The 13,323-nt window shown below is 43.5% G+C and overlaps 3 protein-coding genes across 3 annotated transcripts in view; 1 reads left to right on the top strand and 2 right to left on the bottom strand.

Annotated features, from left to right (window-relative positions):
* Window positions 1–500: 500 nt before the first annotated feature.
* Window positions 501–3,400, bottom strand: LOC127639642 (transmembrane protein 263-like). The gene is made up of 3 exons (XM_052121770.1): window positions 3,290–3,400; window positions 2,499–2,574; window positions 501–1,135 (listed from the first exon to the last, which is right to left on the bottom strand). Exons 1-3 carry the CDS (start codon window positions 3,296–3,298, stop codon window positions 849–851), a joined length of 372 nt encoding a protein of 123 aa, XP_051977730.1. The 5' UTR covers window positions 3,299–3,400; the 3' UTR covers window positions 501–848.
* A 774-nt stretch (window positions 3,401–4,174) lies between these two features.
* On the bottom strand, window positions 4,175–5,658 carry cry4 (cryptochrome circadian regulator 4). The gene is given in 4 exon segments (XM_052121501.1): window positions 4,175–4,378; window positions 4,381–4,447; window positions 4,449–4,640; window positions 5,246–5,658. Coding segments are annotated over 4 exon segments (876 nt in total).
* Window positions 5,659–6,824: 1,166 nt separating this feature from the next.
* LOC127639629 (DENN domain-containing protein 2D-like) overlaps window positions 6,825–13,323 on the top strand; it is a 12,574-nt gene continuing 6,075 nt past the window's right edge. Inside the window, exons 1-7 of the mRNA XM_052121750.1 lie at window positions 6,825–7,107; window positions 7,620–7,691; window positions 10,593–10,768; window positions 10,841–10,953; window positions 12,742–12,811; window positions 12,888–12,965; window positions 13,065–13,205. Coding sequence (XP_051977710.1) covers window positions 7,056–7,107; window positions 7,620–7,691; window positions 10,593–10,768; window positions 10,841–10,953; window positions 12,742–12,811; window positions 12,888–12,965; window positions 13,065–13,205 — 702 coding nt within the window. The 5' untranslated portion in view covers window positions 6,825–7,055. The remainder of the gene's footprint in view (window positions 7,108–7,619; window positions 7,692–10,592; window positions 10,769–10,840; window positions 10,954–12,741; window positions 12,812–12,887; window positions 12,966–13,064; window positions 13,206–13,323) is intronic.

The following is a 13,323-nucleotide window of genomic DNA, read 5'->3' as shown; positions in this document are numbered from 1 at the left end:
GTGTGTGTGTGTGTGTGTGTGTGTGTGTGTTGAGGTGTGTGTGTGTGTGTGTGTGTGTGTGTGTATGTGTTGAGAAGTGTGTGTGTGTGTGTGTGTGTGAGTGTGTGTGTGTGTGTATGTGTTGAGAAGTGTGTGTGTGTGTGTGTTGAAGTGTGTGTGTGTAATAAACAACAGTGGCATTATATAAACAAACGGGCATTTAAAGGGTTAAGATGTATACCTTGTTATGTTATGTTATGATCAGGACTGATGTTGGTTAATATAGAATATTATTATGGCAGTTTTTGACATGGATATTTTTGTCCTCTGAGGAACTTCTTTAAGAGTTAAAGCGCTGAATTAAACAGCATAAAGGCGGTAAATATCGCATCTTATTAATAAACCGGCGTGAAAAACACATTTAACAGACTTTATCTGTTGTTGAGATGAATATATGCTTTTGTTCAGAGGGTCACGTCTCTGGAAAGAGTTTAACCATTAAAACACTCCCCAAACATCTTTTACAAGTCTTTATTATACTCCAATATTAAAAATGGTGCTTTATAAACAGTCTGACACATGAGATATATGAGATATATGAACAGCTTCAGAGAACATTTACACAATAAACATCTGGGATTATTAAACGCCTCTTTGGTTGAACCGCAAATAAAACAGCAGCCAACATTCATCATCATCATCGGGAACATTTAGGATTTTGGCATTAATGTTCTGAAAAAACTCAAATACATTACAAAACTTCCCGTTGTAGAAATGTCTGGGATGTTCCTGTACATCTGACCAGCGGTGTCAGCCATGAACACAAGAACAGAACATAACTGCACTTCTGTAATCATGACGTCACACTCTCACTCAGATTTGTCCTTCCTCTTCGCCGTGAACGGAACTTTATTGGCTACCGTCGACCCCACTGTGGACACGCCCCCTGCCACTGCAGAAACTCCGCCCTTCACTAGGCCGACGCCCACCGACGGGACCGCGTTGACAGCCGATTTGGTGATTTCCAGACCTTTACCACCCAACCAGGAGACTCCACCCACTGTGGCTCCGACCACACCTTTGGTGATGCTACAAAGACCTCCGGTGACCCGCCACATCATCCCAGGGGGCGCCGCAGGGTGCTCCTTAGCGACATCTGCTGGACGTTTAATAAAACGGCATTAGAAAGAACATTTCAGACATTTCTGAATTTTGGGTGAATAAATTCCTCTCACCCTTGAGCAGCGTTCGGTCATTTTTAACTAAATCAAATTTGTTTAATTAAAAATGGTAAACTTCAATCGAAGTGGTTACTTTGTCTACATTTGCCATCTTAACAAACACACACACACACACACACACACTCGCACACACACTCGCACATGTACACTGGCACACGCACGTCGGGATTCACGAGATTAGCCCAGGAGACAAAAAAAAAAAAATTAAAAATGGCACTTGTGCTGTACATGGTCAGATGTGACCGACTACAGGACATGAATGGGCAAGACTATTACACAGAGCAATTCAAACTAATAATTCAGCTGCTGCAGTGCAGAACACAGAAACAAATGAACAGGCGACACTATTGGGGCTTTCCCACTGCACAGCTCCACTACAATAACTTTTGGGGGTTTTACACTGTGGATAGTTCCTGGTACTTTTTTAGTTCCACCTCGTCGAGGTTCTGAGGTCGAGCCGATACTAAATGTGACGTCACAATCCTGCAGATCACTGATTGGTCAGAGAGAATCGTCACTACTTGAGTCACTGGATTAACGACACGCGACATCAACACGCTAGTTTTAAAGTTAGCATCCGTGATAGCGGTATCATTTGTTCACGCGACTTTCAAATTGTAAAAAGTAATGGCTGTGCGCAAAACCACGCCGTGATCAATAAACCAGGTGCAGACGCTCCTCTCGTTAGCGACAAATGAAATGGAAAAGTCCTTCAGGAAGTGTCTCGGCTGTTTCCCGCACACGGATACCACCGGACCAACAACAGTGTTCATGATGGAGGATGGGACGTTTGGTTACGTTAACTCTAAACTCTGCTTGAAAGCTTCACTTTATTTAGTTGAGCAGCTACTGGAAGCTTCTAAAACAACCAATTTAACTGTTACACTCGTGTAAAATCAGCACGTACACCAGCTTTATGCACACAATGAGCTAGCGGCTAACAGCTAGCGCTCATGCTATTGTTTATTGTTTTGTGTCGCGTTTAAGATGATGTCACGGCAGTAGAGGTGGCGTAACTATGACGATCAGTCTATAATCCCGCCCACATTGAGGCAGCACTAAACTGCAGTGGAGATGCAAGCTCAGAACAGTGAAGCGAGTCGAACCGTAACGTGCCGCGGAAAAGCCCCATTACACGTCCACAATGCAAACATATACACAAATTCATCTTCTTACAATGTGCTTATTAGCATAGCAGCAACGCAAAGCTAAATGGAATGAAACATGCTCAGAGAAATCTGTAAAATAAACATGTTTTATTGATGTGAACATGTGTACCCGTGTGTGGATCAGAATGTTCCGGTTCCGTCCCCTCGTATGTGTCACCTTCCTCTTGAACATCTGAATTCACCATCTGCAGAACATCTCAACGTTATCAGAGAAATCAACACTCATAAGAGACAGTCACAAATAATATACATCATTTAAAAAAGTGTTGATCAACAGAAAATACTCCCACTGTAAACATATGGAACAACCATTGAACTGAACACCAGTGTTGGGCAAGTTACTCTAAAAAAGTAATTCATTACAAACTACTAATTACATCTGCGATTACATGACTAATTACTCTGAAAAGTAATTGCATTACTAATTACAATCTAAAACCCTGACCAACCTCGACCAGATGAAAAATACAATCAAATAAATTATTCATGATCTGGCCAAAGAATTTAAAGGGGCGGCGTTACATTAGAAAACATCTATTTTAACATTAGACGTTAAATTTCGATTTTAAATTCACTATTATTTTATATATAATTGTCTGTACAGTATTTAACACAATTACATCAGAAGTAACTAAATGACTGAAATTAAAGAGTAATCCCTTACTTCTTCCCAAAGAAAAAGTTATTTAATAACTTAATAATGCATAACACCCAACACTGATGATAACGGTAAATACATGTGCACATATTGTCATATAAAGACAACATAATTACAACATGCGCAAGTGTCCTGCTAATATGTAAATCTTTAAGATGATTATTTTCTAAAACATACTGCACAATCATTCTAAAGAAGACAACAGAAAAGTTTAACACAATATGACATGAACATCCTCTCACCTTCACCATGATGCTCTTCTCCTGAGGTTTATTTCACTTCCTTTTAAATTCCCTCAAACATTTCTCAGCTGTGAGTTCAACTTGTGCTGATCTGCTGACGTGGCGCTGCGCTGGCTCATGAATATTCAGTGCGTAACGGGACGCTCGCCCAGCAGTCCTTTCTGATTGGTTAAAACACAGAGGCTTCCTGAGTAGGCGAGACGGTGGCTGGCTCATGAATATTAATTGAGTTAACTGACTGGGCGTTCCATGAATGCTGTCGTATAAAGTCAGCGTTACTTAATTCATATTCATGAGCTAAACCCTCAGGAACGCTTTCATTGGCTGACTGGCCGCTCAACGCTATTATTTACTAAATTTACAAACAACAATTGACATGTTTGTTCCTATGCACTTGCTGGTGTGTCTAATTACAATAAGATAAGAGGAGCTTAACACAGAGAAACTTCCACTTGTGTATGGGGGAAAAACACAATAAAAACGTTTATAAAAAATTATATATATTTTTCTATATACACAACACACTTGCAAACAATATAACTTCATAAAATGCAGAATCCATAACACTTCATCTGCATTAACTTTTTTTTTTTTTAAATAATTAAACACACATATAACATACAAATATTTGTACCATTTCAAGCTTGCCACAGATTCTGACCATTTATTTATAAAATGTTTATTAAAAAAAATATGTCTTTATATACTAAATGTCTTTATTTATTTATCACATGACAAAGCTGATTTACAGGAGATTTGGTTCATATTTTGCATTCCACAAATACATTCAATTAATGGCACACATATGCATCATGAAGACTTCTGAGGTGATTAGGTAATAGGGAATAGTTTCAACAATTCTCTCATAAACACTGAGAAACAAAGCTAGCAATAATGTTTCAGTAAGTGAGGTTTCAATATCTGCACGGGGTCGCGGGACTGATGATCCGCACTGGCGCTGAAACGTTTGGACATGCTGTGTGGCTCCGCCCCCTCCAGAAGCTCCTCCTCTTCCTGCAGCTCAAGTTTAAGCCCCACCTCCATTGGGACATTGGACACATCTAATCAGACATACAGCGTGTGTTTTTACCTCGTGTGATTTGTGCCGTGTTCTCTTGTTCCGAGCAAACCTGTCGCAACAGTGCCAAATTCCTCTGACACCATCGTACGAGGATAATCTTTACTTACACGCACAGAGCAGTACATTATTACAAGAACAAAAAACAGGTATTGGTCATTTAAATGTTAGGTACCGATGATGCAACCGGCACTTAGCTGCACGTCTTCTGGCGCTTTCCACGGCTCGTAAATATACTGAGAGGTGAAATTCTTGAACACCAGCAGGTATTTCCTACAAATCAAATGCAGAATGTCAGTCAAACAATGAGGGCGGGTTTTGGGGTGGGTGGGCATGGTTATACCTGAGATACTGTTACTCAACACCACTCGCCGCTGCATCCTCAGATGCAAGTTCAGACTTTACTATGTAAAGGAGAAGCCGTACATCATCACTGTCCAGAAGCACTGCTGACTTCTCTGGACTCGCTTTCAACTTTAGTGAACCTTTGTTAGTCAACAGCACTCGCTGCTCCATCCACAGATGCAAGTTCAGACTTTACTATGTAAAGGAGAAGCCGTACATCATCACTGTCCAGAAGCACTGCTGACTTCTCTGGACTCGCTCGCTTTAACACACTCATATACATTACATATTAGCAATCACTAAAGAGAAAGTAGCCCAAAAATGGAATATTCTGTAATCATTTACTCTCCCTCATGTCGTTCCAAACCGAGCAGCATAAACATTCTGCTAAACATCTCCTTTCGTGTTCCAAATAAGAAAGAAAGTCATATGTGTTTGGAATGACGTGAAGGCGAGTAAATTATGAAAATTGTATTTTCGAGTGAACTGTCGCTTTTATTAATATCTGCTCTTCCGCCGCCATGATGTCACACCTATTGGCATTGTATAGCGTGTGCGACACACAAGTGTATGTTTTCAGTTCATGTTCCTGAGCCAGTGTTTGTATCTCGCAGTCCATGCGTGTGTTATGCGGCTCTACTTCAGTGTCGTAGCTAATCTGCGTAACGCCCCACCGGGTAACGAGTTCGCGCAGGACCGCCAGCATAGACCCGCGCAGGACGTATAGCCGCTAGCCCAGCATCCGCAGAAGGCTGTCCAGATCTTCTAAACTCTGCAGGATGAATCGCCAGCGTAGCGCGCCAACACGCATCGAGCGCTGCATGAACTAGCGGTCCAGCACGTACACGGGGAAGAGTGCGGAGGAGGACGCCAGCACCCCCTGCTGGATGGGGTTGTCACAGAGACGCAGGCCCTTACGGAACACATGGATGGTGCGTTCACTCATGGTATTACCATGGATTATATCCATAAAACATATTAAAATGACATGTTGAATACTATAGTATCATACTGTTAATAATATATGATAATAAAACACACTTTTGCCCATACAGTTTTACCACATGCACAATATTAACACAATTATAAACTAAACTGACTTTGTGATCTGTCGATCACATTCAAAACATTATTATAATATTTATTAAAAAATAATGATTTTAATTATAGACTTCAGGAAAAATATTTTCACTCACCTTCAGATCGATGAAGAGCACAAAAAACGATTCGTGTGTTTTATATATAATTATAAATTGTTCAATACACGCTGTTTAATATTTAATCATCGATTATAACGAGATAATTTCAGCCGCTCATCTGAAACTACAGCGCGCAACGCTCTCACATCTGATTGGATAACAGCCGGCTCTCCTCGCGTACTATTGGCTGAGCACATCTATATGGTTCGTCGAAAAGACATTTGATTGGTCAGTGATCAAATTCCTCAGCATGTAATTGAACATCGCGACTGTCACTAAATGTGTACCTGCCATGTCGCCATGTTTACATTTTAAATTATAATAATAATGGAATATTGAGTTTTAAACTGTGGGTGATCAATATGAGTGTCAAAGATGAATGGCCGTGTGATCAGATCAGTGGAATGCTGCGCGTCACTCAATTTCACGCGTGTTTGAGTCGGTATGTCAAAAGAACTAATGAAAGTGGGTCAAATGACGATCTCTAGTGGACACTATTGATATCTAGCGTTGAAATGCATGTAAGTTTACAGAGAATATTTATTTAGCAGAGACGGGCCACTTCAGTTCAAATGAATGGGAGAAATTGGAACGACTAACGGTCAACGGATGTAGAAAGGAAGTCCCGCCTTACACGAATAAGAGCCAATCACCTTTTAGATACAGACATCGCCTGTCAATCAACTCTGAGACGCGCATGCGCATTAGCTATACAAGATGAGAAAATTAAATATTTTTGCTTAATATGAGGTATAGAAGCTCGATTTATGATACTAGTGTTGTAAGACTTTACAGCTGATTTGGAACATGCTCTTTGCTCGTAATCTTGACCAACCGTTTGGGAGATTTTGGTCTTTCTCCATTGAAGTAGATAGGAGCTGCACTGACATGACTGGAAATATCCTCCCGAGAGCGTCTCAGAGATGCCCGACAGTGGACTGACATATAATAAACCATACGTTTTATTCGATCATAATACTGTTTATGTGAAATATAATAATAAAGAAACCGTGTCAGTGCTGTGGGCGTGTTGATGTGTGTTGGCACCGCCCACTTTGTTTAACACGCGAGTTCAGGTGAGTGTGTGATTACACAGAACAACTGAACATCAGTGTGTGAGATTCTGTATTAAACAGATAAAGAAATGAACAGAGAGAAGAGAAGGACAGCAGAAAGACTGCACACTTCTGCCAACAGTGAGTATTAAACACACATTAGTTAAAGTTGTGAAAACTCGACGGATTTCTGTTTTACTGTGTGTTGTAGTTCAGTGTGACGTGTGTGTGTGTAAAACATTACTGTGATGTTCTGTGTTTCTGAATTTAACACTTTAAATTGAGTATGCAGTGATTTTAATTCAGAAGTAATCGCGTTTCTACACATTAATTCTCAAACCACATGTTCATAACAACAGACATGATTAACTAACTGATTTATGAGACTGCTGAAAATGTCCAAACACATATACACACTCACATACAAACAAACTCCCATATATACACTCACTCACACACACACACACACACACTCACATACAAACAAACTCCCATATATACACTCACTCACACACACACACACACTCACATACAAACAAACTCCCATATATACACACACACACACACACACACACACACACACACACACACATGTTCTGAAGTTTGTAAAGACATTAACTCTGATAACACCTCATATCTCACTTCACAAACAGATGTTGATGATGGACTAATGAAGAAGATTGGCTCCGTGTTGTCAACGCTACAGGAGAAACTCCACAGACACAGTGAGTCAACCTGAACACACATACCACCCAAAACCCCCAAAACATGACATCATTAACTCCCCCGAGTAAACAGACACCCAAACATGACGTCATTTACTCCCCCCCCCCCCGAGTAAACAGACACGCAAACACGACGTCATTTACTCCCCCCCCGAGTAAACAGACACGCAAACACGACGTCATTTACTCCCCCGAGTAAACAGACACGCAAACATGACGTCATTTACTCCCCCGAGTAAACAGACACCCAAACACGACGTCATTTACTCCCCCGAGTAAACAGACACGCAAACACGACGTCATTTACTCCCCCGAGTAAACAGACACGCAAACACGACGTCATTTACTCCCCGAGTAAACAAACACGCAACGCGTCATTTACTCCCCGAGTAAACAGACACGCGCAAACACGACGTCATTTACTCCCCGAGTAAACAGACACGCGTAAACACGACGTCATTTACTCCCCGAGTAAACAGACACCCAAACACGACGTCATTTACTCCCCCGAGTAAACAGACACGCAAACACGACGTCATTTACTCCCCCGAGTAAACAGACACGCAAACACGACGTCATTTACTCCCCCGAGTAAACAGACACGCAAACACGACGTCATTTACTCCCCCGAGTAAACAGACACGCAAACAAGACGTCATTTACTCCCCCGAGTAAACAGACACGCAAACACGACGTCATTAACTCCCCCGAGTAAACAGAGACGCAAACAAGACGTCATTTACACCCCAGAGTAAACAGACACGCAAACACGACGTCATTTACTCCCCCGAGTAAACAGAGACGCAAACAAGACGTCATTTACTCCCCCGAGTAAACAGACACGCAAACACGACGTCATTAACTCCCCCGAGTAAACAGACACGCAAACACGACGTCATTTACTCCCCCGAGTAAACAGACACGCAAACACGACGTCATTAACTCCCCCGAGTAAACAGACACGCAAACACGACGTCATTTACTCCCCCGAGTAAACAGACACGCAAACACGACGTCATTTACTCCCCCGAGTAAACAGACACGCAAACACGACGTCATTTACTCCCCCGAGTAAACAGACACGCAAAAACGACGTCATTTACTCCCCGAGTAAACAGACACGCAAACACGACGTCATTTACTCCCCGAGTAAACAGACACGCAAAACACGACGTCATTTACTCCCCCGAGTAAACAGAGACGCAAACACGACGTCATTTACTCCCCCGAGTAAACAGACACGCAAACACGACGTCATTTACTCCCCCGAGTAAACAGACACGCAAACACGACGTCATTTACTCCCGAGTAAACAGACACGCAAACACGACGTCATTTACTCCCGAGTAAACAGACACGCAAACACGACGTCATTTACTCCCCGAGTAAACAGAGACGCAAACACGGCGTCATTTACTCCCCGAGTAAACAGAGACGCAAACACGACGTCATTTACTCCCCGAGTAAACAGACACGCTAAACACGACGTCATTTACTCCCCGAGTAAACAGAACACGCATAAACACGCGACGCCATTTACTCCCCGAGTAAACAGACACGCAAACACGACGTCATTTACTCCCCGAGTAAACAGACACGCAAACACGACGTCATTTACTCCCCGAGTAAACAGACACGCAAAACACGACGTCATTTACTCCCCGAGTAAACAGACACGCAAACACGACGTCATTTACTCCCCGAGTAAACAGACACGCAAACACGACGTCATTTACTCCCCGAGTAAACAGACACGCAAACACGACGTCATTTACTCCCGAGTAAACAGACACGCAAACACGACGTCATTTACTCCCCGAGTAAACAGACACGCAAACACGACGTCATTTACTCCCCGAGTAAACAGACACGCGCAAACACGACGTCATTTACTCCCCGAGTAAACAGACACGCGCACAAACCACGGCGTCATTTACTCCCCGAGTAAACAGACACGCAAACACGACGTCATTTACTCCCCGAGTAAACAGACACGCGCAAACACGCACGTCATTTACTCCCCGAGTAAACAGACACGCAAACACGACGTCATTTACTCCCCGAGTAAACAGACACGCTAAACACGACGTCATTTACTCCCCGAGTAAACAGAGACGCAAACACGACGTCATTTACTCCCCGAGTAAACAGACACGCAAACACGACGTCATTTACTCCCGAGTAAACAGACACGCAAACACGACGTCATTTACTCCCGAGTAAACAGACACGCAAACACGACGTCATTTACTCCCCGAGTAAACAGACACGCAAACACGACGTCATTTACTCCCCGAGTAAACAGACACGCAAACACGACGTCATTTACTCCCGAGTAAACAGACACGCCAAACACGACGTCATTTACTCCCGAGTAAACAGACACGCAAACACGACGTCATTTACTCCCCGAGTAAACAGACACGCAAACACGACGTCATTTACTCCCGAGTAAACAGACACGCAAACACGACGTCATTTACTCCCCGAGTAAACAGACACGCAAACACGACGTCATTTACTCCCCGAGTAAACAGAGCACGCTAAACACGGCGTCATTTACTCCCCGAGTAAACAGACACGCCAAACACGACGTCATTTACTCCCCGAGTAAACAGACACGCAAACACGACGTCATTTACTCCCCGAGTAAACAGACACGCAAACACGGCGTCATTTACTCCCCGAGTAAACAGACACGCCAAACACGACGTCATTTACTCCCCCGAGTAAACAGACACGCAAACACGACGTCATTTACTCCCCCGAGTAAACAGACACGCAAACACGACGTCATTTACTCCCCCGAGTAAACAGACACGCAAACACGACGTCATTTACTCCCCCGAGACGTTCAGGAGTCGTTTGAATCGATCTCTGAATCTGTTCGTGAATCGTTAGAGAGCAGCCATGATTCGGCCTCACATCAGTCAGTAACCGCGCCTGCAGCGCCCCCGTCTGGCCGTGACAGGAATTACACCGGACAGCTGTTCTTCGAGTATCTGCTGGTGGTCAGTCTGAGGAAGAAGAGTCATGAGGAAGGTTACGAGCCGCACATCACTTACCAGTTCCCAAAGGTCAGACCACACCAACACACACACACATGATGTCTGCATGATGCATATTAAAGCATGTGATTGTGTGTGTAGCGTGACGTGATGCGACGTTCACAGCGAGAGGAAGAGGAGAAGTGTATGAAAGCTGCTCATCTCTTCTGCTTTCCGGAAGGAATCAACTGGGCTCCTTTAACAGAATACAGAAGGTACCAGTACAACAAATCTGTTTCCTGTGTGACACTTTCACTTTGAGTGTATCCACACATGCACACGTTTGCACACGGATGCTGAAAGAATATTAAACTCACATGTGCACCTGATGCGAGAGAGCAAGACCAGTGTTCGGCGAGGGAGGGGGCAATGAAGTCATTTTAGTGGTTGATGCCTAGCCAATGAAATGAGACGTTTATGTACGCAATGACGTCACGCCACCGTGTCATCCCACGCCTTTTTGTTAAGGCAAAGCAGAGTGTGTCTGTGTGTGTGTGTGTGTGTTTTATGAGTGTGTGTGTGTGTGTGTGTGTGTGTTATGAGTGTGTGTGTGTGTGTGTGTGTTGCGTGTGTGTGTGTGTTGTTTGTCATGCATGTTTATTGTTTATCGTTTGTTATGCATGTTTGTTATGCATGCTTGTCGTGCATGTTTGTTGCTTGTCGTGCATGTGTGTTGCGTGTGTTGTTTGTTGTGCATGTTTGTTGTGCATGTGTGTTGCGTGTGTTGTTTGTTATGCATGTTTGTTATGCATGCTTGTCGTGCATGTGTGTTGTTTGTTGTGCATGTTTGTTGCGTGTGTTGTTTGTTGTGCATGTTTGTTGCGTGTGTTGTTTGTCGTGCATGTGTGTTGCGTGTGTTGTTTGTTATGCATGTTTGTTATGCATGCTTGTCGTGCATGTGTGTTGTTTGTTGTGCATGTGTGTTGCGTGTGTTGTTTGTTGTGCATGTTTGTTGTGCATGTGTTGTTTGTTGTGCATGTGTGTTGCGTGTGTTGTTTGTTGTGCATGTTTGTTATGCATGCTTGTCGTGCATGTGTGTTGTTTGTTGTGCATGTTTGTTGTGCATGTTTGTTGCGTGTGTTGTTTGTTGTGCATGTGTGTTGCGTGTGTTGTTTGTTGTGCATGTGTGTTGCGTGTGTTGTTTGTCGTGCATGTTTGTTGCGTGTGTTGTTTGTCGTGCATGTTTGTTGCGTGTGTTGTTTGTTGTGCATGTTTGTCGTGCATGTTTGTTGCTTGTCGTGCATGTGTGTTGCGTGTGTTGTTTGTCATGCATGTTTGTTGCTTGTCGTGCATGTGTGTTGCGTGTGTTGTTTGTCGTGCATGTTTGTCGTGCATGTGTGTTGCTTGTCGTGCATGTGTGTTGCTTGTCGTGCATGCTTGTCGTGCATGTGTGTTGCTTGTGCATGCTTGTGCATGTGTGTTGCTTGTCGTGCATGCTTGTCGTGCATGTGTGTTGCTTGTCGTGCATGCTTGTCGTGCATGTTTGTTGTTTGTCGTGCATGTTTGTTGCTTGTTGTGCATGCTTGTCGTGCATGTTTATTGTGTGTTGCGTGTGTTGTTTGTCGTGCATGCTTGTCGTGCATGCTTGTCGCTGTCGTGCATGCTTGTTGCTTGTCGTGCATGTTTGTCGCTGTCATGCATGCTTGTCGTGCATGCTTGTTGCTTGTCGTGCATGTTTGTCGCTGTCGTGCATGTTTGTCGCATGCTTGTCGTGCATGCTTGTCGTGCATGCTTGTCGTGCATGCTTGTCGTGCATGCTTGTCGTGCATGCTTGTTGCTTGTCGTGCATGCTTGTTGCTTGTCGTGCATGCTTGTTGTGCATGTTTATTGTGTGTTGCGTGTGTTGTTTGTCATGCATGCTTGTCGTGCATGCTTGTCGCTGTCGTGCATGCTTGTCGCTGTCGTGCATGCTTGTTGTGTGTCGTGCATGTGTGTCGTGCGTGTTTGTCGTGCATGTTTGAGTCTCAATGCATTTGTTGATTAGTTTTATTGATGGTTTGCAGTGAAACATTCTCGTTTGTTTTGACTGAAGTCGACGGTAGCAGAAGAAACGGTTATTGCAGGAGACTGCTGGTAATTATCAGTCATATATCTTCATATCTCAATATTTAATGAGACGTGTGTGTTAGTGATTGTGTTCGTCTTGTAGCCGGATGGTAAAGCAGCTCGTATACCTGAAGCGTACTGCATCATCAGCCGTGTGGCGTGTTTCGGACTCTTCTCTAAGGTGATGGGGATCACGTGCAGTGTTTAATGAATTCATGTACATCCTGTAAATCTGTGAGTCCGGATATAAGTGTGCATTTATTTCATTTGGTTCGTGTAGATATTTGATGAGGTGGAGAAGAGGCGGCGGGTCTCCAAGGCGATGATCTATCCGTTCATGCAGAGTCTGCGAGAGGCGCCGCTGCCCGCGCCCGGAAATACCGTCAAAATCACCAGCTTCATCCCAGATTCTGGAACTGAGGTACAACACGCGCCTGAGTGTGATATACATTTATACTGTAACCTTGCGACAGAGACGACTGTTTGAGGAGGTAACCATAGTAATCCGCCGGTATCAGAACGCCAATTAAAAAGCATCT

The sequence above is a fragment of the Xyrauchen texanus genome, chromosome 48 (assembly GCF_025860055.1).
Source record: "Xyrauchen texanus isolate HMW12.3.18 chromosome 48, RBS_HiC_50CHRs, whole genome shotgun sequence".
NCBI classification, from domain to species: domain Eukaryota; kingdom Metazoa; phylum Chordata; class Actinopteri; order Cypriniformes; family Catostomidae; genus Xyrauchen; species Xyrauchen texanus.
Note: the sequence above shows the minus strand (reverse complement) of the source record. Positions and strands in the feature narration are given on the sequence as shown.

Coding starts and splice junctions, on each gene's coding strand:
- LOC127639642 (XM_052121770.1), bottom strand. Junction 1,136..2,498: donor ACATTCTGATCCACACACGG/GTACACATGTTC, acceptor AACGTCCAGCAG/ATGTCGCTAAGGAGCACCCT.